The 25,936-nt window shown below is 37.3% G+C and overlaps 1 protein-coding gene across 5 annotated transcripts in view; it reads left to right on the top strand.

Moving 5' to 3' along the window:
* The window catches only part of smarcd3b (SWI/SNF related, matrix associated, actin dependent regulator of chromatin, subfamily d, member 3b), a 54,039-nt gene extending 28,912 nt beyond the window's left edge, over positions 1-25,127 (top strand). For 2 of the 5 annotated variants that reach the window (XM_046851628.1, XM_046851626.1), the window contains exons 2-13: positions 891-1,102; positions 5,170-5,259; positions 6,475-6,517; positions 7,719-7,841; positions 8,172-8,294; positions 11,438-11,533; positions 13,054-13,074; positions 13,416-13,517; positions 13,707-13,868; positions 14,595-14,692; positions 17,514-17,649; positions 17,764-17,964. In XM_046851628.1, the coding sequence (XP_046707584.1) occupies positions 891-1,102; positions 5,170-5,259; positions 6,475-6,517; positions 7,719-7,841; positions 8,172-8,294; positions 11,438-11,533; positions 13,054-13,074; positions 13,416-13,517; positions 13,707-13,868; positions 14,595-14,692; positions 17,514-17,649; positions 17,764-17,949 (1,392 nt within the window). In that variant the 3' untranslated portion in view covers positions 17,950-17,964. Of the gene's footprint in view, positions 1-890; positions 1,103-5,169; positions 5,260-6,474; positions 6,518-7,718; positions 7,842-8,171; positions 8,295-11,437; positions 11,534-13,053; positions 13,075-13,415; positions 13,518-13,706; positions 13,869-14,594; positions 14,693-17,513; positions 17,650-17,763; positions 17,965-19,899; positions 20,002-20,491 lie in introns of those variants that run through there. The other 3 variants (XM_046851631.1, XM_046851630.1, XM_046851627.1) reach the window with 3 other exon arrangements.
* The last annotated feature ends 809 nt before the right edge of the window (positions 25,128-25,936 follow it).

The following is a 25,936-nucleotide window of genomic DNA, read 5'->3' as shown; positions in this document are numbered from 1 at the left end:
TGCTGAAAACTACAGGACACGTTTGACCTCTGTAATTGCAAACAAAGGCTACTGTACCAAATATTAACATTGACTTTCTCAGGTGTTCAAATACTTATTTGCAGCTGTATCATACATATAAGTAGTTAAAAAAAAATCATACATTGTGATTTCTGGATTTTTTTTTTTGTCTCTTACAATGGACATGCACCTACGATGACAATTTTAGGCCCCTCCATGATTTCTAAGTGGGAGAACTTGCAAAATAGCAGGGTGTTCAAATACTTATTTTCCTCACTGTATATGCAGCTTTACAGAAGTAAACAGATTTTACAATTTTAATGTGCCTGTAAGTTTAGTGCCTATAAGTGTATCCCTAATGAGCCAGTCAGTGGTGACAGTGGTGCAGAAAAGATGGGATGAGGAACAATGCTTGAAAGGAACCATAAGGGAACCTATCCTCATTTTGGTGGCAACCAATGCCCATTTATTATAGTTTTAATGTTGTTAAGCTGTTCTGTTCAGTGAACTGTTCACTGATGAGCGCTTAAATGCAGAACTGTATATAAAAACTCTAGTTTTAATCAGTTGTAGCAGAGAAAGCTACTCCTGCTGTAGTCTATTTGAGGTACCAACAAATAGCCTGCACCTTTTGAACAGTGTAGGCATGCTGGATCATATTGGATCAAATTTGCTCAGACACTATGGCACAAGGCCATTCAATGGTTTTATATATCAGCAGTAGTATTTCATGATCAGTGTGGGATTTGGCAGCAGTCTCTTGCAGTCTCTAGTTTGTACACTGTACAGATGTCTATATTGAATGCTAGCTTTCTTTAAGGAATAAGTGCTATAAATTGTATTTCCCCCTATATGGCTCTAATTACAAATTTTTTCCCCCCTCCCTGTAGCGTCCCGGGATGCCATCAGGACCAAGGATGCCCCATCAAGGGGCACCAATGGGTCCTCCAGGCCCACCGTATGGAAACTCCACTGTTCGGCCTGGGCTCACCAATCCACCAATGGAGACCAATCGCAAACGTCCTGCCCCCTCACAACAACATATCCAACAACAGCAGCAGCAGCAACAGCAGCAGCAAGCGGTACAGAACAGGAACAGAAAGTGAGTGTCATTACTTCCACTATTCAGTTGAATACACATATAAGATGGGCATAATACACGATATAGTGTGAAGAGTCTCTATGGCTAATAGTGTGATTGTAGGCTTGAAACTGTAGGCTGTTGCTGTGACTGCAGGAGTTAGTCAGTAAAGGCTTATTCCAATACCGATGTGGTGTCTGGAAATAATTGTGCAATTAGTTAGCAAGACCCCAGTTAAATATGTAAGTATTAGCACTTTATTTTCCATGCAAGTGTAATGATGCAGCAGATGCAGGTGGTGTAGGTGGAGTAATCCAAAAACGTGGTAATAAAAAAAGCAGAACATCAAAACACAGTAAAGCAGTCAGCGAGTCAAACAAGTTCAAAACACAAGAAACCTAGAAGCGTGGACGAAGGGGAGAATAGCGAGGTCGATATGCATAGAGCAAAGAAAACAAACAGCTTGGTATGCAATACGAGATTAACAATACTTTGCAAAGTTGTTAGTGTGAGCATCATTTAGGAATGCTCAAAACAGGAAATGACCTATGACCTGGGCGAGCTCAATATTCAGGTGGTTGTTCCCTCTGGTGGCGTGGCAGGGATATTGCATCTGGAACTGTTACAGCAAGTAAGTACTGGCAGAGCATAGAATGTTGGGATCTAAGTGTCGCTTGCAGCTATGTGTACGCTCAGAGTAGACATAATAGTCTGGTCTATTTTATAACGACACTCAGGTCCAACAGTATGAATGACGAGCGAAGCCATAGTTATGATTGAACTGATTTTAAGAAAAAAAAATTTATTATGTCTAAAATATTTCCAATGGAATTTCCTGGGTTGGCTGTAGCTTGCATGCTTTGTCTCAGTGTGGAAACTGAAATACCTGCTTCATGACAGCATGTGTGATGAGAAGGACTTAAATTAATAATTTTTGCATAGTGCTTTCATTTTAAAATATATTGTTGATTGTTAAATTAGCCAAAAATCATATTTAAAAAGTAGTTTTTAAAGTACTACAGGTTATATTTGTTACCAATTAGCTCATAGTTTTTTTTTTTGTGTGTGTGTAAGAGTGTGTGTTTCGTTTCCAGTCGTAGAACATGGAGGGAAGTGGGAAATAGATTTTTTTTATATTTTCAGCTTCGATTTTTTTATTTTGTGGTTGACGAGGCTAAACTGCATTAGGCTGAACAGACATTGACTTGCTACGATCTAGTGTTATCGTTAGCATGAAGATATTTCATTAGCAGAGTATCCAGTTTTGTCCAAGTACTGTTTAGTTTTTAATCACATCTCATTTCACGCAGCCTCACGGTCGTTTAAGCAGTAACTTCTTAATAAAGCGACTGACTGAAACTTTTGTTATAATAATGAAAATGAGCACAGTTTTATGATTGGGAACTGGAAGCTGTATGAGACAGCAGTCATTTCATTCTAACTCATGCTAGCGCATATGCACAGTGGCAACCTCAGAATTACTTCACTGTTTCCTACCCATCCGTGATTTGTTTAGAATGGAATAAATTCACTTTAGAATTAGGTTTTATATGGATTAGGATTTATATGGATTATTTGTACAAAAACTCCCACAAACATTTTGTTAATTATTAATATCATTATCTAATGTTGTATTGAATTACAAGCTTCCAAAACGCTGAGGTGAATTCAATATGTACTGCTTTAGTTAGTATATAAATAATAACCAACAGAACGAATACATTCAGAGTGTACATCCATGAAGTTATAGATGTAGTAGTCATAAGATAACTGACAGGATATGGCACAGCACAGCAGATGAAGACATTTTGTTTGTGTACAGTATATCTACAGACAGATCTCAATATCAAAACTTAAATTCAATTAAAAGTGAATTAGGTGCTTGCTGGGTCACCACAAGCTCCTAAATCAGCTTCAGTGCACCATGGCATAGATTGTACAGACTATGGAACTGAGCTGGATCATTAAGCATATTTCTTTTCAATTATTTTTCCTCAATTGGTGTTTAAATTATGGTAGTAATGAATAATGTCTAATATGTAAATACAAAATCTACAGTAGATCATTGCTTGGGTTGGGATGTCATGACTGTTAAGGCAATATTATATGATTCAAATCAAACCATTCGGTAAACATGTGTACCATGTGGATAGGGTCATTAGAAGAGAAAACATAGGATAAAGGCAGTCAGATCAAGGCAGGAAAATCAGTCAGAATTAATTTGCAGTCCAAACATGCTAGCATAATATTTCACACAGTACAACGCCTTATATGATAGATTAGGAACTATTTGTGTCCACCAAAGCTGAAATGAATAAAATAGCATTACTTATTACCAATAAAAGTCCTGCTAGATCCCAAAAATTATAATTATAATTATAATACAAGTTGTTCACCTGATAAACATGTAGAAATGAACACCTCACTAACGAGTCTGCATTAACCCACAGTAATATAATATTCGACCTATTTAAAACATAAAAATATAAACTTATCAATAGCGACTCGAGATTTCTCCACATTTAACTGTTTTTTTCTTGTATTGAATATAGACATGTGCTTACAACTTTCAAAGCCTTACATGGTCTTCCAAATTCATCTCCATCACTTTCGTGTGCACTCAGGTCCTCTAGTTCCATCCTTCTAAAGCATTCCCAAGCAGTGTTTATTTGGTAAAGGTTCTGTATGATTTATCTTTTACCTCTCCATTCAAAGCCAAAGACAAAAATCTTTTACCATCTGTTATAACGCGGTCTGTCACTCCTTTTATCCACCCCGTGGATAGTTAACAGTTTTTGGATAGTTTATAGAGTTTTCTATTGTGTTCTATTGTTTAAACACTGATAAGTTCTTTTTTCAGCTGTCTATACTTTATCATGTTAGAGTGTCTGCTAATCTTGGGACTGTATTAGCTGTCATTTGATTATTTATCATTTGACTCACTCTGGACGTCTTACCCTTTCTCCCTCTTCTTTGCCACTTGTTCTCCCTTTGGTTTATTTAATCTACTGATACTTATTCTGTCTTTTAGCCAAGACAAATCGGTGTTACATGAGCATACATTAGTAGAGTCTGCACTCTAGTAGAATCCAGAGTGTATGAGTGTAAATTTATTTCTGATTGGTTGATACACAGATATCCCATACTTTTAGTGCACTCAAATGGAACCATGGTGAATATGTGCTTTTTTACGAGCGCACAAAGATAAGAAATTGGTTAAAATTGTATGAAAGTGTTTACCGGGCAACCAGGAAACAAATTGGAGCATGAACTACTTAACGTACGGATTGTTTGTTACAACAAAATAGCAGGGGGACATGAGAGAAAACCTTCACAAATCTGAGTACAGTATTTTTTCTATATTTAAAACAATGTCTTTTAGACTACAGTGCCAGGAAATACTTTATCTAAAAGCAGCAGAGAATATCATTTCTTCTGAGATGTTACCATAGCAACATTTCATTATAACCCATACTGCACTAATATTTAGATTAGATTTTTTTTTTTTATGTTGCAACATAGAATGACAAGTGTGGTGTTGTATATGAGAAACATACAAGCACGCATTGGTTTCATGCAAGATGACAGCCACCAAGCGCGCCACTCTATTTTGTCTTTTGCTTGGGTAATTCGTTTGGTGTTATGTCTTTTATATGCCATTTTCTATTTATTGTACAAAGCCCATGGTCCAGGAACACCTACATATCCTGCATTTGTTTTTTTTCCCCTGAGTCACTTATCCTGATCGTCTGAGCTTGAGTAGTAGGTGTGTGAGCCATGTTATTATACTAATAACTATGTAAAATATTATGTCAAATTGTTAAAATATTAACACAAAATCAGTTGCAAGATGTAAAACACCCAAGCAAATGTGTTGTTAATATCTACACAGGGTTCCAGTTCAAAAATATTGTATTTTTATGTTTTTGTTTGTCTTTGTAATGGATTGTCCGTTGGGCCATGTGCTCCTACTTGTGTTGATCACTAAACTCTATTCACGCCTTAAGAGGTTTTCTCAACCAGACGTAAAAATAAACAAAAGTCAGTACTTTCTAATGAAGTCCCATTCAAATTCCGTCGACCCGTAGGAAGCCAGCGGGAATTCCTGGAGCCAGTGAGATGCCAGGAAGGCAGATGGACATGAGAGAAGCCCAATCAGATCCCACACTCGGATCAAAGTAGGAATTGATTCTGCTGCATGATAGATACTCGTGCGTTTTTCTATTTTTTGACCCACCCATGTCCCAAACCTTCCCCACTGATCCTTACAACAACCCCACCCCCACCTATCTCCCCACCCAAGGTTTGTGTGATAGCAGATTCGTTTAAAACTTCCCTAACAAGCATTTTGCACCTCACCCAGGAAGTAAAGTAGAGCAGAGTTTTATTTCAAATAATAATAAAAAAAAAAAACATTAAATACTTTTTATTTAAACCCAGAGGACCTTATTATACCTGCACCAATTATCCTGTTACAGAGTGTTTCTGCATGGATGTGCATGATGTGCTGCATGGCATGATGGGAAATAGTTTTAGATCAAACTATAGCACACTTGACTACTCTTGACCCGTTTCCTGTAGTGTGCAATTACATATAGCGTTCACTACACATAAGCTCTCTCTTTTGAGTCACTTTAAATGACCTTAAATTATTTTTTAAGACCTTGGGAAAAGGCCGTAGGTTAAAAACACATCTCTGATATAGACTTTCTTATAGAAGATCTGCTCAACTGTGTTTTTAAGGACAAGGGCTCTTCTGAATGAAGTGGCCACTTCAAGCATTTTTTAGGTGATTTGGTGTTCTCACAATGTTCCTATTTGCGTGCATATGTGTGTGTGTGTGTGTGTGTGCACGTGTGTGTGTGTGTGTGTGTGTGTGTGAATGTCTTTTAAAACTATCCTTACAGAGCAAGGAGAAGTGTGTTGTTTTATTTTGGGAGCGCCAAAATGATTTTATTTTTTTCCACAATGAAATAGTGAAGTAGAAAGGGAAGGAAACAATGTTTGGCCCTCATGTCGGTAGCGGAATCAAACACATACACCCGAGTGAAGCGATGAACTCACACCTAATTTCGCTCAAGGTCCTGTGTAAGAAGTGTTTGCCAGGTCCCACGTTGTGAAGCTGTCGGTGTCGCCCTGCCAGCCGTCTCTGCGCCCATGTTGGCGGACACCATCTGCGCTGGAATCACTAACGCACATATACACAAACACGCACACACACACACACACACACACACACACACAAACAGCACCAGCATTTTTGCATCCTGGGCCAGCCCCAGAATTTTAGCAGATGTCCCGGGTGCTACACTATCGGTCTCCATAGTAACATCTCATCACCCCTCCTCGTTGTGTCCTTCTCTCTGTCTCTCCTTTCTCTCTCTTTTCTGCAGCACCAAGAGGAGGAAAATGGCTGATAAGATTCTTCCACAAAGGGTGAGTTCCCTAAGCTTGACATTATTTCTGTGGTGTGTGTGTGTATATGTGTCTGTGTCTGTGAGCATACTTGTGTGAGGGAGTGCTAGTCTACTCAGCATGCCTGAGACGCTGCGTTCGCGTGCGATTTTGTGATGTTGCTCTTTTTAGAGACAGGTTATGTGATAGCTGCTAATCATTGGCACAAAAGAGCCAGAAAAAAGGGTTAAGGGGCAGCTGTGTATACGTAGCCGAACATGATTCAAACTTGAAAGCCGGGACGATGCGTTCTCCAAAATGACATTTATATTCAGGGCAGAGAGTCAGGAGTCCACAGGTGTATCGAGAGATCTGTAACCCAAATAATGTGATGGAGACTCAAACTCCCAGTGCAAGCTGCAGGTGTGTGTTCACCAGCGTAAGCTTTCGCTCTACACGCACTCTCATTCTCCGTTTTAAATCTTTTATCCTTTTATTAGTTTAACCAACCGTGAGTGATTAAAAAGAAAAACCTGTGTGTATGTGTGTTTTAAAGATAGACCACAGGGGTTATGGCTATGTGTCTTACTCATTGCTGTGAGTGAGTGTGAGTGTAGGAGTTTATATCAGACCTGTATAGATAGATAAGCCAGAAACAGAGACGCCAGTCGCATTACTCATAGTCCGAGTACTCACTTCTCTTCTTTCTTGCCGTCTCCGGAGAGAGCGAGAAAGATAAAGAAAGATAGTGCACAAGAGAGAGAGTGAGAAAGAGGGAGAAAGCGAGATTGGTGCAGTGTCTGAATCCATGGGTCTGTGCCCAGTATGGAGTGAAGCTTTTGGCACACACGTCCTCCAACCATCTGTGTGTGTGCATGATAATGTGGCACTGGAGGGTTTGCTGTGGATTCTTGGCAGAAAGCAAACACTTAACAGCATACCATTAAACACTACTGCAGCGATCATTTCAGCATTTATATGAATCACAGACTGACACACAGAGCGAACAGGCAGACGTGCTGACGGATAAGCGTGCTTATGAGAGATTGACCATGAGAAGAAGCATTTGGCCAATTTTTAGGTTAACTTATATTAGCTGTCTACTCCATGCCCAGTTATGAGCTTGTTGATAATTTTTTCCCATTTCTGCTTGCTATGTATCAGATCACTAATATAATGGTTTAATCAACAGCACAGTGTGTTTTCTTTTCTTAAAGATCATGACATTTTTTCTCCCTCTTAGATTCGTGAGTTAGTCCCAGAGTCCCAGGCTTACATGGACCTGCTGGCCTTTGAGCGCAAACTGGACCAAACCATAATGCGCAAGCGGGTGGATATCCAAGAAGCACTGAAACGACCCATGAAGGTTAGTCATGATAACTACATATAGTTTACTCCACCCTCATTGCAGTGTCTTGGATGTCAGTATATCTATTATCTTTGGATGGGTTTTTCCCTGGAACAGGTTTTAGTATTCTTGTGCTTAATGCTATATCTGTATAATGATATATCAATATAGCAAAACACACTTTCAGATTTCAGACCAAGGCAATGCTATATTCCTGTTCATATTCTTTAAGTAAAAGCAGACCACTTGTATTCAGTCTCCTCAGAAACCCTAATAGATTTCAGTCAATGCAATGTAGTGTTAACGTTTGGCACGGTGCCTCTTTCTAAATTTATTTTTTGTTCACAGCAAAAGCGCAAACTGCGACTCTACATTTCCAACACCTTCAACCCAGCCAAGCCCGACGCAGAAGATTCAGACGGTAGCATTGCATCCTGGGAACTGCGGGTGGAGGGAAAGTTACTTGATGATGTGAGTCGGTGGATTCGTGAAACATATATATATATATGTTCACGCTCTCACACACATCACCAGTAGCATCACCAGTCTCTCCAGTAGCAGGTGGGGTACAGATGTTTACTGGCATCAGCAGATTACAAAGAGATCATTAGTGATGTGCCCATAGAGATTCTCATTGTAGTCAACAGGGGGCCTCCAGGCGGTCCACAGCTTTGGCTTTAAACATATATGTCTTAGAATGTTGCTCAGCTGTGTGGTTCCGTGTGAAAAATGTAGACTCGTTGGCGCTTTCTGAGACGTGCACTGACAGACTCTGCTTTATAAACTTTATAGAAAGGACCTTATTTTCCAAGTAACTTTACTTTACAGCTCTACACTGGTTTCCGCCATGCTTCAAAGATCAGCTGAGAGTCAGGTGTTTTTAAGTGTTCTAAATTGATTACAAAGCATAAATATAGCAAGTTCTACAGAAAGGTATTAATCATTATGCATCAATTCTACAGTATTTTTGATTCAGAACAATACCATCAGCACCATTAATCCAGCTCTTGAGAGCTCCATTTGAATGCAGGTACTGGAAAGAGGGTGAGGTGGTTTTCGCAACAGATGGCAATTATTTTCTCAGCTGTTCAGCAAGTACAGCACACACTGCAAAAGCTCAGCAGTTAGATATCATTCAAAGGCAAGATGGGTGATAATGCAATGATTATGGCATTAGTCAGATTTTTTAAATTGTGTAGCAGTAGGTTATTCCTTAATCATGTGCCAGGAACCAAAAGGCCAAAATAAGTGTCACTTAAAGCATTTGAATGAGTTTTTAAACTTAAAGACTGTTGCCACAATGTGCTTTTATGACTAGAGTATAAAAAACATTCTTTCGGCTTCTTCCATTAGCGGTCGCCACAGCGGATCATCCGTATTCATGATCCGCATGTTCAACTTGGCACGTGTTTTTACGCTGGATGCCCTTCCTAACGCAACTCTCGCCATTTATCTGGGCTTGGGACCGGCACTAAGAGTGTACTGGCTTGTGCAACCCAATGGCTAGGGTTGGTTCTCTGATCGGGGATCGAACCCAGGCCGCAGCGGTGAGAGGGCCGCATCCTAACCACTAGACCACCAGGGAACTCATTTATGACTAGAGTATATATACTGTAAATATAAGCAATATGAAGAACCTGGTAGATTGGTTAAATCCATGATATTGTACAAATCTAGCTGTCTTTACTCTAAAGTTCATATCAGTTATTCTCTGTTTTCCCCATTAGAAGCACTGATCTGTCTCAGATCTGTCTTCATCTACTCAGAAGGATATCGAAATATATTAAATATTATAATGTGCTTCAACTAGTCTCCAGTTCTGTGTGAGCTGTTTATGGTGGAAAAAAACAATAGAGTGAGAAAAACATCTTGAAGTCCACATTTCCCTTAATATACACCAAGAGACAGGAGTATACAGACCAAAGCAAGTGGGAAGACATGACCAAAAGTAAATTTTAAAATAACGGTCATCATCATCCACTCACAATTTCTATGGATAGTTTCATGAATGTTCTTTCAGAGAGTAAAAAAAAATGCAAAGGCAGAATGAGGCTCATTCTTGTCAGATAGAAGGAAAATGCTTTTGGGCAGATTTCTTATTTTATAATAGAAATCCGTTTGTCCAGATGTCCTTGAGTGTTCTGAATAACTCTCTTTTAAAATATTTATTTAATACCCAATTCCTTTTTAAAGTGTCTGACAGGTAAAGTGCAGTGAAGACTGATATAATTGGCTCTTTAGAAGTAAAGGAGAAGATTTTGACCAGTTCATTTAAAAATCCTGACTATCCATCTAGCTGAGGTCTGATTGTCGAATATAAGGTACTCTGTTTATAAGGTTACGACATGCCGTGTTATAAACTTGTGAGAGATGCAAAAGGGAGAGCACAGTAAACCCTGGATGAACCCCAGGAGATGATTTAGTCATACCATTGATGAGAAAGTTGGAGCACATGATCTTAGTCACAAAAGAAGGCACTTCGAAAGGAAACTTTAGTATCCAGTTAAATGACATTAGCAGAAGATCTCTATGTTTCCTAATTGGAAAATGAATCATATACTGGAATAAATAGTTGAAGCTTGTTCGAAGAGTTTTTGGTTGGAATCCTAGCAATGTGCCCCTACATGCCTATATATGTTGATAGACAGAAAAGGCAGTGTAATAAACACTGATGCATTCATATCTGCCAAATCATCATGTTTTTATTGACTCTGAATGATTCAGTGCTCATGCTAGATAATTTTCAAGATATTTATACCAGTTTCTGTGTATTGTACATTAATAACAGGTTCTTGCACATAGTTTTTCTATGAAGTCGTCCCAGTGCTAAGCATAGACCTGTTCAGATTCACTGGTCCATATGCCAATGTCAACAAGAGCGCTAAAGGAACTGAAAAAGCCGAGAATTGCAGCTCATGTGCTTTTGTCAGGAGTGACCTCATAGCCTTTAAATGGCAGCTATGTGTGTTTTAGCATGGTGAGGTTAAAATTATTTGGGTCGACTCCAAGTTTCCGCCACTGCAATATGCTCCACTTACCAATGAGGTCATTCTACTTCTCCTGTGCAAACATTAACAATTGGACTCATCTGACTTTCTTTCTGCTTTGCCTTTCACTTTTTTATTTTTTATTTTTTATCATGCTTCTATATCATACACCGAAGATAGAATAAAGCATTATATTGTTTTACTCTTGAAAAGAGACAAAAAAAAATCTATGCTCTAAAATTTCATTTTGTTCTTTTGGGCCATAAACAATTATATTGTTTAGTCTCAGAATATAGTTTCCGCGATGGCCAAAGAATTGCTCCAGCGGTTTCTTGTTTGGTTTGGATAGTGAGGTGGGTGATGGGTTTACCAAAAAAGATGCAGCCAAATGCCTGAATGTCTAGCCAAGTGTTTAAGCAAAATTGTGCTCTGTAACCACACAAATGTCAGCGATGACAGTTTTATACAGTAGAATGGCTCTTCGGTTTGGTTTAAATGGAACGATATCATTGTTAAAAAAAAAATCCCACACAACTACGTTTTATACTGAAAAAGATCAAATATGTGCTTCCAATTCGACGTACAAACACACAGCTCATAGGAACATACTTTCTTGTCTCTTCCCAGCCAGGAAAATTGAAAAGGAAGTTTTCATCCTTCTTTAAGAGCCTGGTGATTGAGCTGGATAAAGATCTCTACGGACCTGACAACCATCTAGTGGAGGTGATCATTCAGTCTGCTGTAATCATAAAGGATCTATATTTTCCTGAAGAATTGAATGTTTAATATGTATTTATTGTTATTAAGCAGATTTGTCATGCTTACTCAGTATAGTTGCTTTCCTTTTCACACATTCTGACACATTCAATTACAGATGTAGGCAACTTTGTTTTAAGAAAGACTTGTTACAGGCAGAGCGATTTGGAATGAAGTAAATGTGTATGAATATATCAGAATAATTTGTAAAGCTTTGCTGGTCCAAATCAGTTGCTTGGAAAATGTGAATATTTCTTTTAGTTTTTGTGATGAATTATATTGTGTCTCTTACACAAAGTTGCTAGTTAATCAAATACCTCAAATTTGGGGTTGTTAGCCAGCTAGCATAAGTGTTTGATAGCAACAATACATTGGATGTGAAGCCTATACTGTACATGTGCACAAGTTAGCATTTAGTTTGCCTTAGCTACCTTCATTTTGCCATGTTTAACCTAAAAACTTATATTTGCTCATATACACAAAATAATAGTCTCATTTCTGGATGTTATCTCAACTCATAGTTATATAGCTAAAATAAATATATGGATACATAGCCATCACATCCACATGTGCGTTCCGAACTTCCCATTCAATATATAGTCTCATATTGCTGTTATAACAAACTATTCTCTTTTTAGAAAGAGTTTTTACTAGTTTTGAACCATGGCTGTGAAGATTTATGTTTTTTTCAGTCACCAGAGCATTAATGAGATTAGCCAGTGGTGTTGGTGAGGAGGTCTGTGGTGCAGTGAGAGACAATTTCCTTTCGAAACCTAGAATAAGATCAACCTCCAGGGTTTTACCAATCAATTGTGTCACTGGAAAGTGTGATTCAATTGGGACCAACTTTTTTTTAAAAACTGCTGTGAATCCCTTAATTCAGGAGAGAGACATTGTTAATGCTGGATCCTATTTGGGCTGCTGAGTTCCAGTTAAGAGAAGTTTTAACGCTACTTAAAAAGACATTCTGTGCATTTTTTTCTTCCAACTTTGTTGCGAACCACGTTTAGGTGTGATGGTTGGGTGTCCACATACATCTATTGGACATACTGTAGCCCACTTCTCATTTAGGACAATAGGGTAATAATTGTATATTATACAGAATATTTTATTTTTGGGGGAATTTAGCATAGATTTAAGTACATCCAACATAACGAGATATATAAGGATTAATTAAAAGCATGTCTTTAGATTAATGCCTGAAGAGAAACACGTTCAATGTCACACACAACACACTCCAAGAAGTCCAAGACCTTCACTTTGTATAATTATGGACTGAATTTTACACAGATATGTAATTCATTAAAGTATCAAGTGCATTAAGTGTTATTTATTTAAAGTGATTCTTATACATTAAATAAAGTATTATTTAATAAGCGTAATTAGCAAAATGGCCACTGGGAGTTAGTAAGGAGCATGTGGTGCATGCTTAGAGAGTGTAGCTGCGTAAGAAAATCTCAAGGAGCTTCAAGTGTTTTTCTTTTCAGCTGCTGAGCAGCGGGGCTCAGGTAAGATTCAGCCTTGCACACAGTCCAAACAGTGTGTCTTAAAAAAAACAGTTATTACTTTCCATTTCATTAATGTAATTGCAGCATGAAGTTCCACTAGGATGGATTAGAGCAAGTTAGGCCATACATGAGTTATGTATGTACAGTAGTGTAGATCAGGGACAATATTTCTCTCATGTTTATGTGTGTCATGAATTATGCTTGTTGACATAACATCATTTTTCCAGTGCTATTTTCTATGAGGCTTATGTGTTTAGTTGTGATTTTTCTCCATTCCTATGTTTATGTATAAGTGAATGTGTGTACAAACCCATGCTGAAACCACTTCTTTTGTATCCTAGTGGCATCGCACACCCACTACTCAGGAGACTGATGGCTTTCAGGTGAAAAGGCCAGGCGATGTCAATGTACGCTGCACTCTGCTGTTAATGCTGGATTACCAGGTAAGGCTCAGTATATATCTTACATTATATCTATTCTCAAATGGTTTGCAGTTCATTTGCATTCAATTCACATATTAGCGTGTTCTATGATTTCAATTTAGATTCCCTCTTCATGGTGGAACAGAAAATCAATAAGACCTTAATATACATTTGTATGTTTATTTATAATGAATGTTTCCTTGTGTGCAGCCTCCTCAGTTTAAGTTGGATCCACGGCTTGCTCGGCTCTTGGGTATCCACACTCAGACACGCTCATGTATCATCCAGGCCCTGTGGCAGTACATCAAAACCAACAAGCTGCAGGACTCCCATGACAAAGAGTACATCAACTGTGACAAATACTTTCAGCAGGTAAAGAGTGTGACTAATAGATATAAATTTCACTTTAAGCTCTTTTAGCAGACAGATTCGATCTGAGCTCCAGTACAGTTTTTGTTTTATTTCATGTGAAAAAAGCACATACACTATTACTATTAACAAACTATATGGACAAAAGTTTGTGGACCCTAGAACATAAGCTGTTTTTTGAACTTCTGGAAATTATTCACTAGATTTAAGAGTGTGCTTTTGGAGATGTGTGCTGATTCAGCTATTAGAGCATTAGATTTAAATTAATATTTTACAAAATACTCACACCCGAGATTACTACATGACTTCACCATGTGAAATTATTATATATTTCTTTTGTTTCTTCAAAAAATCGTTTATTATTTCTAGGTCTTGTGAATACACGTTTGCTATAGAAACAATAATGTATCTAAACAACTGCATTCAGGTAAACCATTACAGTTGTTTAAACTTTAAACATGCAAGTGTATATCACTACAGTTTAAATAATAATAATAATAATAATAATACCAGTATTTTTAAAAGATTACCAGTTAATGCAATTTTGGATTGCTAAATTTACTTATGGTTTATTAAAGCTGGACTCATATCATTTGTTTTAATTTAAGTAAATAATTAGTTAATTAACAGATTGTGTCACTTTTTTTGGAGGTTTAAATAGGTGACGCAATACCTCATCTTATCTTGCTATTCTGATTATCCATATGTAATGAAAATGTGTTTTTGCAGATTTTTGACTGCCCTCGGCTGAAGTTCTCCGAGATCCCTCAACGCCTGACTAACCTGCTGCTTCCCCCAGACCCCATCGTCATAAACCACATCATCAGGTCAGTCATATAGACTTCTGTTGTTAACGGTCGGCCTTAAAACACTATATGGCCAAAAGTTCTACAACTTGTCGATTGAAAGTCACACAATTAGCTAAAATATCTTTGCGACCTGGTTTGCCAAGATAGGAGTGGTAGAACTCAAGTGTTCAGCACAGAGTCATAACTTCAACCTCACTGAACACCTTTGGAATGAACTGGAACACAGCACTCCATGCGTCTTTTCTTAACATCAGTGCTTTACTCAATGAGCACAACAATCCCATCGCTACACTCCAGAATCCAAAACGCAAAGGATAGTGGGGAACCATCATCTTCTAGGAAGAAATATGGTTGGAAATAAATCTTGAAAGATTGTAATTGGCGTTGTGTAGCCTTAAGAAAACCACTTATCAGTGAGGCTAATCGGGAAAAAAAGGCTGTTGTTTGCAAGCGAGCATTAAGATTGGACTCTGGAAGGTCATGTGGTCTGATGAGTCCGGATTTACCCTGTTCCAGAGTGATGGGGTAAAAAGAGAGGCGGATGAACTGATGCATCATTCCTAGTGCCTACCGTACAAGCCTGTGGGGGCAGTGCTATGATCTGGGGTTGCTGCAGTTTTTCAGGTCTTGGTTCAGCAACATTATGTGCCCAAAGAATGAGGTCAGCTGACTACCTGAATATACTGAATGACCAGTTTATTCCATTAATGGCATGGGCATATTCCAAGATGACAATGCTAGGATTCATCAGGCTCAAATTGTGAAAGAGTGGTTCAGGGGGCATGAGACCTCTTTTTCACACATGGATTGGCCACCACAGAGTCCAAACCTTAAAACCATTGAGAATTTTTGGAATGTGCTGGAGAAGACTTTGCGCAATGGTCCGACTCTCCCATCATCAATACAAGAACTACTGCAACTCTGGACAGAAATAAATGTTGTGACATTGGAGAAGCTTATCGAAGCAATGCCGTAATCAAAGCTAAAGGCAGTTCAACATCTTTTTTTTGGATGGGCAGTGTATATGTATATATACATATACACTGTATTTTATATATATATATATATATATATATATATATATACAGGAGTGCAGAATTATTAGGCAAATGAGTATTTTGACCACATCATCCTCGTTATGCATGTTGTCTTACTCCAAGCTGTATAGGCTGGAAAGCCTACTACCAATTAAGCATATTAGGTGATGTGCATCTCTGTAATGAGAAGGGGTGTGGTCTAATGACATCAACACCCTATATCAGGTGTGCATAATTATTAGGCAACTTCCTTTCCTTTGGCAAAATGGGTCAAAAGAAGGACTTGACAGGCTCAGAAAAGTCAAAAATAGTGAGATATATTGCAGAGGATGCAGCAGTCTTAAAATAGCCAAGCTTCTGAGCGTGATCATCGAACAATCAAGCGTTTCATTCAAAATAGTCGACAGGGTCGCAAGAAGCGTGTGGAAAAACCAAGGCGCAAAATAACTGCCCGTGAACTGAGAAAAGTCAAGCGTGCAGCTGCCAAGATGCCACTTGCCACCAGTTTGGCCATATTTCAGAGCTGCAACATCACTGGGTGCCCAAAAGCACAAGGTGTGCAATACTCAGAGACATGGCCAAGGTAAGAAAGGCAGAAAGTCGACCACCACTGAACAAGACACACAAGCTGAAACGTCAAGACTGGGCCAAGAAATATCTCAAGACTGATTTTCTAAGGTTTTATGGACTGATGAAATGAGAGTGAGTCTTGATGGGCCAGATGGATGGGCCCGTGGCTGGATTGGTAAAGGGCAGAGAGCTCCAGTCCGACTCAGGCGCCAGCAAGGTGGAGGTGGAGTACTGGTTTGGGCTGGTATCATCAAAGATGAGCTTGTGGGGCCTTTTCGGGTTGAGGATGGAGTCAAGCTGAACTCCCAGTCCTACTGCCAGTTTCTGGAAGACACCTTCTTCAAGCAGTGGTACAGGAAGAAGTCTGCATCCTTCAAGAAAAACATGATTTTCATGCAGGACAATGCTCCATCACACACGTCCAAGTACTCCACAGCGTGGCTGGCAAGAAAGGGTATAAAGAAGAAAATCTAATGATATGGCCTCCTTGTTCACCTGATCTGAACCCCATTGAGAACCTGTGGTCCATCATCAAATGTGCGATTTACAAGGAGGAAAACAGTACACCTCTCTGAACAGTGTCTGGGAGGCTGTGGTTGCTGCTGCACGCAATGTTGATGGTGAACAGATCAAAACACTGACAGAATCCATGGATGGCAGGCTTTTGAGTGTCCTTGCAAAGAAAGGTGGCTATATTGGTCACTGATTTGTTTTGTTTGGTTTTGAATGTCAGAAATGTATATTTGTGAATGTTGAGATGTTATATTGGTTTCACTGGTAAAAATAAATAATTGAAATGGGTATGAATTTGTTTTTTGTTAAGTTGCCTAATAATTATGCACAGTAATAGTCACCTGCACACACAGATATCCCCTAAAATAGCTAAAACTAAAACTACTTCCAAAAATATTCAGCTTTGATATTAATGAGTTTTTGTGTTCATTGAGAACATGGTTGTTGTTCAAATTAAATCCTCAAATAAAATTAATCCTCAAAAATACAACTTGCCTAATAATTCTGCACTCCCTGTATATATATATAAAATTTCTATTTACATGTTGGACAGTCGTAAAAAAGCATGTAACTACATGTCGTACTCTGTAGGAATGTGTATGTGACAAAAACATTTTTTTATTTTGGATTTTATTTTTTATTTTTTTGCAGTGTCTATGAAAGTTATGGCTATAGAATTATATTAAGATTTAAAAAGATATTTGTCTTGGTGTTTACAGTGTGGACCCAAATGACCAGAAGAAAACAGCCTGCTACGATATCGATGTTGAAGTAGAGGATCCACTCAAAGCCCAAATGAGCAACTTCTTGCTTTCCACAGCCAATCAGCAAGAAATTGCCTCTCTTGACAACAAAGTAAGCAACACAACAACACAATCCCACATTCACATGATCAGCACTACAGAACTTACAGGAAATTAAAAAACTCTGATGGTTTTAACCTTCTGGTCTGATCCAAACCTGTTACAGATCCATGAGACTATTGAGTCTATCAACCAGCTGAAGATTCAGAGAGACTTCATGCTCAGTTTCTCTCGTGATCCCAAAGGTTACATCCAGGACTGGCTGAAATCCCAGAGCAGAGATCTCAAGGTGAGTTCAGATTTTCTTCCAATCTGCATGAACTCAAACTTTGCTTATCATGAAACAGACTAGTGACACTGTCCAAAATGTTCGATTCGAACCTAATGAGAAATTCAGCACTTTTATATTTAGACTTTCTAACCTTTTAAGCTTCAGAACCATTAACAGTTATTGTATTTAAGAACTTAATAAAAACAATTTTAGTTATCTAATGCATCATCATAATAAGAAAGAATTAGATACATGACCACATTGGTCACTGATTTGTTTTGTTTGGTTTTGAATGTCAGAAATGTATATTTGTGAATGTTGAGATGTTATATTGGTTTCACTGGTAAAAATAAATAATTGAAATGGGTATGAATTTGTTTTTGTTAAGTTGCCTAATAATTATGCACAGTAATAGTCACCTGCACACACAGATATCCCCTAAAATAGCTAAAACTAAAACTACTTCCAAAAATATTCAGCTTTGATATTAATGAGTTTTTGTGTTCATTGAGAACATGGTTGTTGTTCAAATTAAATCCTCAAATAAAATTAATCCTCAAAATACAACTTGCCTAATAATTCTGCACTCCTGTATATATATATAAAATTTCTATTTACATGTTGGACAGTCGTAAAAAAGCATGTAACTACATGTCGTACTCTGTAGGAATGTGTATGTGACAAAAACATTTTTTTATTTTGGATTTTATTTTTTATTTTTTTGCAGTGTCTATGAAAGTTATGGCTATAGAATTATATTAAGATTTAAAAAGATATTTGTCTTGGTGTTTACAGTGTGGACCCAAATGACCAGAAGAAAACAGCCTGCTACGATATCGATGTTGAAGTAGAGGATCCACTCAAAGCCCAAATGAGCAACTTCTTGCTTTCCACAGCCAATCAGCAAGAAATTGCCTCTCTTGACAACAAAGTAAGCAACACAACAACACAATCCCACATTCACATGATCAGCACTACAGAACTTACAGGAAATTAAAAAACTCTGATGGTTTTAACCTTCTGGTCTGATCCAAACCTGTTACAGATCCATGAGACTATTGAGTCTATCAACCAGCTGAAGATTCAGAGAGACTTCATGCTCAGTTTCTCTCGTGATCCCAAAGGTTACATCCAGGACTGGCTGAAATCCCAGAGCAGAGATCTCAAGGTGAGTTCAGATTTTCTTCCAATCTGCATGAACTCAAACTTTGCTTATCATGAAACAGACTAGTGACACTGTCCAAAATGTTCGATTCGAACCTAATGAGAAATTCAGCACTTTTATATTTAGACTTTCTAACCTTTTAAGCTTCAGAACCATTAACAGTTATTGTATTTAAGAACTTAATAAAAAACAATTTTAGTTATCTAATGCATCATCATAATAAGAAAGAATTAGATACATGACCACATTGGACTTGTAAAATTTATCAGCATTTTATATGAATTTTGATGTTTAATAAACCTTATAATTGCATTGTATTCAAAGTTTTTTCTACTAGTAAGCAAGTATGTTTTAAAAAAAAAAATTATTTTTATTTTAAATGTATTCAGTAATTGCACACAGAGCCAAAGTTCATATTTAGTTATGGAGTTCAAATATTTAACTGTGATCTTTTACTTACATTCTTACTGTATTCTGTATAGACAGTGGCTGTTAAGAAATACCGCCACAATATTAGGAACATTATTATATTATGCTACTAAATTCATTCTAAATGTACAGCAGGAGTAAGAAATCCCTTGCTTAAATGTTTTTCCATAAAAATTTCTATAAATACTCGCTTTTGAATGTACTTTTGTATCGAAAATTACAAAGTACTGATCTGTGAGAACTATATTTGAATCATTTGTTCAATTCAGTGCTTGGGATGTAACACTGTAAACATATCCTTTCACCTAGCTTCATTGGTTTTTACAAAGAAGAACTGTACTGATCCTGAATACTACTACTAATATTGATCACATTCCACTTGCTCAGGATGGTCGTAGAGCTTCACTTATACCCTTTTACATTCTGTTTGGTCACAGATAATGACGGACGTTGTTGGGAATCCTGAGGAGGAGAGGAGGGCGGAGTTTTACTACCAGCCCTGGTCTCAAGAGGCTGTCAGTCGTTACTTCTACTGCAAGGTAAAACAGCAAATAAAATGACTACTCGTCAACCTGGGGTAGTCTTCTCAACCACAGATTCCTTCTCCATTTAGAGTGTGATATTAAAATCAACATGGTTTGGCACATCAAAAATAAAGCTTTGTTTCATACATTTAAATGGGTTATGCTTTTCCTTTGAGCATTGAAACATTTATTTGTTTAATCTAAAACTTTAAATATAATTCACATCACTCATCACAGTAGCTTGAATACAGAAAAAATTATATTATTCTCACCTGTCATTCCAAGTCTAATAGAGCTATGAAATGTTTCATACTCATTATGCTATAATTTTAACATATGTGTCTGGAGGACAAAGAATATAATGTAAAAATGCCCTTGCTGATTATTTCTCTGTGTTCCTCGCAAAACAAGTGCAGGTGAGTTTTGGAGGCTTATTTTCATTCCTTCATCATTCTCCTTTCTTCAAAGAAAACTCACCTTTTATTCCCTTATTTTCTTCTTGCAGATTCAACAGAGAAGGCAAGAGCTGGAACAAGCCCTGGCTCTGAGGAATACCTAGATCGACCCCAGACACCAGCTCCCACTTTGACAACACTTCTACAGTCTAAGCCGCACAAACGTCCTCATTATTGCCACATAGTTTTCTACAGTGAGTGTGTGTGTGTGGGTGTGTTTGTGTGGGCGTGTGTCCCCTATGTGTTTTAGTTCTCACTGTGACCCAAGGCCCTAATTACACACAGCCATTCCGAGGACCCCTTCTGTTTCTGCCTCAGCCAGTCACGGTGCTCTGCTTCATACAAATATTTCACATCAACCCACCTCGCCCGTATTTCCAATCCCTTAATGCCGATCTTTCAAATGTGACACAAGTGTTATGTAGCACAGAGATGAAACACAAGTTTCTCACGTGGAAACATCACGATTGGGCCAACGGAATGCCTTTAAATATAGAAAAAGTGTTTGTGGCCGTTTCATACTGCTGTCAGTATTATTGCTCTGTGAAATTAGGTCATATTAGTTGGGTAAAGAGTTATTCAGTAAGGTGCTGCTTGATAGACTGTAACTCTTGTATATGTACAAACGATTTAACTGCCTATATTAGAATTGTGTAGCCACCGTTGCTATGAATTACTGGTTAAAGAAGTAGTGGTTGTGTCACTACAGGGATGTACTGATTAAGACTCTATATTCAATGGTCCAACTACAGACTGCAGAAAACTATCTGGGCTAAAAAAAAAATTAATAATTTGTGATTATCTTAAGTTTATGATACTGTAATACTATAATAGAAATGTTCCAGTGTTGGACAGCGTGTTTGCGTCTTTGCCTAAAAGGCATCTATGATTGATGAAATTGAGTATTTTCTCCGTTGTTATTTTTAGGACATTTTATCCAGAGCAACATACAATTATATTATTTATACAATTGAGCAGTTAAACATTAAGGCCCATGCTGTTAAAAACATTAAAACGTTAAAAATTTAAAGCTTTCAAGGAAAAGTGTGTTAACCACTGAGCTACCATTTCACTAATATTCAAAGAAAAACAAATTTTTGATATCACTGGTTAGTGTCTTTATTTCCCTCATGTTCATAAAAATATAAATAAAAACTTTAGGTAGCTGTATGTAGTAAGCATGATAAATAATATGATTTGAATGAAAGCTTTGTGTCAGACTTTACTTAGTTTTGGTAGTGTTAGGATGTACCTGTTTGGAAAAAATAGCCTGTCATCCTTGTACACTCATTGATCTGCATAGTAAAAAAAAGAAGTTAGAAGTTTTACCAATAGAGAGTCCTCCAGACATTGTGTCTCAAAAGCATCAGAGAACATCGCACCAACGTGACGCGCATTTCCTTTGGAAGTCAGTCAGAATTACTGCTGGACACCTGTGAATCAAATGAAATACTCAATCTGTCCATGCCTGAACATTTGTAGCCACTATTTATGGACTAAATTAGCTAAATTTAGGACTCCGTGTTCTGTATTTAATGTAAATTATTATTCATTTCTAAAGGAGAATTTTACTCAAATCCATTTGATCTAATTACACAGAACCGACTGCACGTAATCGGATTTTCCCACTATGCTCGAAGTTAGTTAACGCTAATCACTACGTTCCTAGCACAGAGCTTTTCTTGCTAAGTACCATACAGTAAGTCTGATGTAGGTAGTTAAGGTGTGACAGTTTGTACATATGTGAGAATTGCTTCGTACTAAACACTAAATACATAATGTAAAGTGCAGGTTATTTTGTTGTTGTTATAATCAGTATTTATAATGTTTGGATCCCATTAAGTATAAAATGCTGCTCTGATTTGTTACACACTTATGAAGTAGAAAGGATATTATGATTTGATCTTTTAGGTTGATTGTAATCAAGTCTTGTAATCCCCCAACTTCTTCATTCGAGGTTCTACAACGTAAAACAGAAAAAGGAAAGCGATCTGCAGCCGATTTCTCACGAACAGATATCTTAAAAGTAGCGAATGCCTCATTTTAATGTAGAGAGCGTTCCATCTATTTTTGTTGCTTGACATTTACAACAGTATTGGCACAGTCAAAAGGTGGAGACTATTTAAATCATAACCAAAAAAAAAAACCCCTAGGACCAGAAGTTATAGAAGCACACAATATCCAAACAAATTGCAGACTCAAGACGATATGGAATGTGCCACATATGACTGATATTATGTAAGCAAGTTCTCGCAAACAAATCGATGTAGTGTTAGCAGGGAGAAGTATATTCTCCTGGGTGGAAAAATAAGCCAAGCCATAAATCGCAACATGTGAAACATTTAACGGTCTTAACAACTAATCATTGGTCAGGAAATTAGGAGAACTGTTGATAAAGTAACTTGCTATGGGATAGCATTTCCCTTTGATTACTTGTGAGTAAGGCTTGTGAGTAAACTTGTCGCCAACTTTTTACAGAAAAAACATTCAACATTGATAAACTTCAAGCATTTGATGAGCAGTTTAAAAAATTGTGTGAACCAAAGACAAGTGTTGAATCTTACAACAAACATCATGATTTTTACTTTGCGTACAAAAAACTGTTGAAGTGAATTTCCTTTATTCCGGGCCAATGATTAGTTGTTTAGGCTATTCAAAATGTCAGATTATCCCATTTGAGGTTTGGGTCCATTATTTTTGCCTATACCTATATATGAAGTACGGTATAGTGAGCTATGCTGCTGGCCAGCAGTCCATGTGTGAAAATCTGCTTTCTCCCACTGACCATTCGACTGAAGTTCATTTAAAAAGCAACGCATACTTGAAGTATATGAATTGGAAGTGTTTTGAAAACACTGTCTTGTAAAGTCTCAAGATGAAGGTTTTGAGGAAAGAATGAAGCCCACCCTTTATGAAGCAACATTTCTTTAAAAAGAAAGAAATATGACAGCATTGCTTGTATGCTTTAATAAGAAAAAAACAATACTATAGGTCAGGATTGTCACATGACTTTTTTAAAAATTTCTTTGACATAATTTCAGTGGGTCCAAAAGCTGTGTTTACTAAAAAAAAGCTGTGTTATATGGAAGTGTGAACAGAACTGATATTTTGTCTGTTTTATGGCTTTCATGTTGAATTTCTACCAGCTGTCTCAAGAGCTTTGACTTTAGGTATTTATTATGTCATTTCACGATGAAGGGCACTGAGTGAATGCTGTAGAAACTGGTGAATTTTATGTTTAGATTGAATTAAAAACATAAAAAAAAATTTTTTTTTAAACCACAACTTATTTTTTGCACTAAGTTGGTAATCATGGTCATTAAATATGATTCACTTGAAACTAAGCGGAGAAATGAAGGAAATGCTGACCTGTACTCGTTATTTTTTTGTTTGTTAGTTGATATGTTGTGTGCTGTATTACTGGTGTAATTTTGTCTTCGCTCCCCAGTGGCTGTGTGTGTATGTGTGTTGGTTCTCAGCCCAGTTAGAAGGTAAAAACTAGGTACAAATGCCTGAACTTGACACACCAAACATCTCATAGAAGGAGTGTTCACACATTCTGTGCAGCCTCAGTCAAAACGATCGCTGACACTCAGCATCCACGTTGTTAAAGCCTATGCATGCTGCATGGACAGATTTTTCTACTTTCATACATTTTTCAGACTGACTCCAGAAGAACACAGACCCAGAAAGAATGGGTCAAAGCTACAAAAAAAGGACAAAAGATGACTCTTCTGGTCAGCTAGTTTTCTTTTGTTGTTGTTTTTTTTTTTAAATAAGTCTTCTGTATTGTTGTTGTCTTGTCTTTATAAAAGACCTAGTGGTTTTAGTATGAAAAATAGAAGCACACAACAGATTTCTACCAAGATGCATCCAGGTTCTGTGTAGTTCATTATGACTAGAGCACCCCCTACTGAATCTCCTGAACATTGCATCCATTGTATGACAGACCACACTATGTTTCAGCTTAATCGCTACGAATTTTCTGTTTTCTGATTTTTTTCATTCTTTAGCCTGCTGGCTGTCATTACTGACTCATCTGGTGGAGTGATAGTGTTCAAAACTGAGTCACTTGTTGGTTTTTTTATCGATTGTTAACATATATATTAATCTGGCCATTTTTTTAACCACAGCAGTGACACTGACATGTTGGTGAGTGTTGCATTGGTAGGTTAAGACCACATCCAGATATACAAATAGCAATTTAATGTGGACAAAAAGTAAAAATGGTCAAAATCGCATTCATTTATATATATATATATATATATATATATATATATATATATATATATATATATATATATATATATATAAAAACGCTAACAATTTGTGAGATTTTTCCGAAGACAGTGTTTCAGTGTTTCACTCCTGCATGCCATTATTCGCTCACATCAACTTCCACCAGCTCTCGATGCCAGCTGTGGCCTGTCTTTTAAGTCTGATGTCAACACAGCAATTTTGTATACAATGGATGCACACTATGTACTAACCGAGTGCTTTTCTAGTCAAGTGTTAATGAACTTTCAGTACACATGCAGTGAGATGTTTTTGATGCTACACTATGACTACGTTTTCTCACTCGTCCTGTGTACGTTTTCATCGTTCCACTTTCAACAGAAAGAAACTAGTATCACAAGTGTGGATGTAAATAAAAAAGCGCTTGCCAAAGTTTGTAAGAGAAACCGAGTCCTAAGACTGCTGTGACTTATTTCTGTGTGTGTGTGTGTGTGTGTGTGTGTTTCAACTGAGATTGAGATGTAAAAATAAATTATAAAAAAATCCAGATTCATTATGAAAAACAAATACAGCACTTGTAATTGTGCAGTATTACATTTCTTTATGAATAACCCTAATATTAATATAACCTTTTTTGTTCCCATATAATATTATTTACTAATTGCTCTTGCCAAAAGAAGTATAGAAAATGGATAGGATTAGGATTGCTATTTAAGGGTTAATGATACCTCAGGGCATTGTTTTTTTTTCATCTATTGGTCAGAAAATATGTGTGACACAGATATTGGCACCCTTTAAGTCAATACTTTGTGCTACCTCCATTTGCCAGCTGTGAGAGTTTCTATAAGAGCTTCTATAACAACCTCGAGTCTTCAATAATGCCTTATTATTTTGGATTAGTGATGAGCTGTGCATTTCACACCACTTTCCTTCAGTGGTGTCCTACCTGAATCAATCCACCTCTTAATACCATCAAGAAGTGATATTATTATACGGTTGTTTCACAGCTATAGAAACGATCAGCATTATACAGAAACACAGTATAACAGAGCACTGCATCACAGACAGGTATCTCATGTAATGTGAATGAATGCCATTACTAAAGCAAGAAAGTTCATGAACAGATTTCAACAAGTCTCCTTTCACTGCAGCCACAGCTGTACCACCCACATACATCATCTCTAACCGAAGCATCAATATAAACCCTATAAAATGACCTTGGATTTTTTTTTGCTAATAATTGATGTAACAGCTGAAAT

Source organism: Silurus meridionalis, chromosome 6, assembly GCF_014805685.1.
Source record: "Silurus meridionalis isolate SWU-2019-XX chromosome 6, ASM1480568v1, whole genome shotgun sequence".
Lineage (NCBI taxonomy): Eukaryota > Metazoa > Chordata > Actinopteri > Siluriformes > Siluridae > Silurus > Silurus meridionalis.
This window is presented reverse-complemented; position numbering and strand designations above follow the sequence as displayed.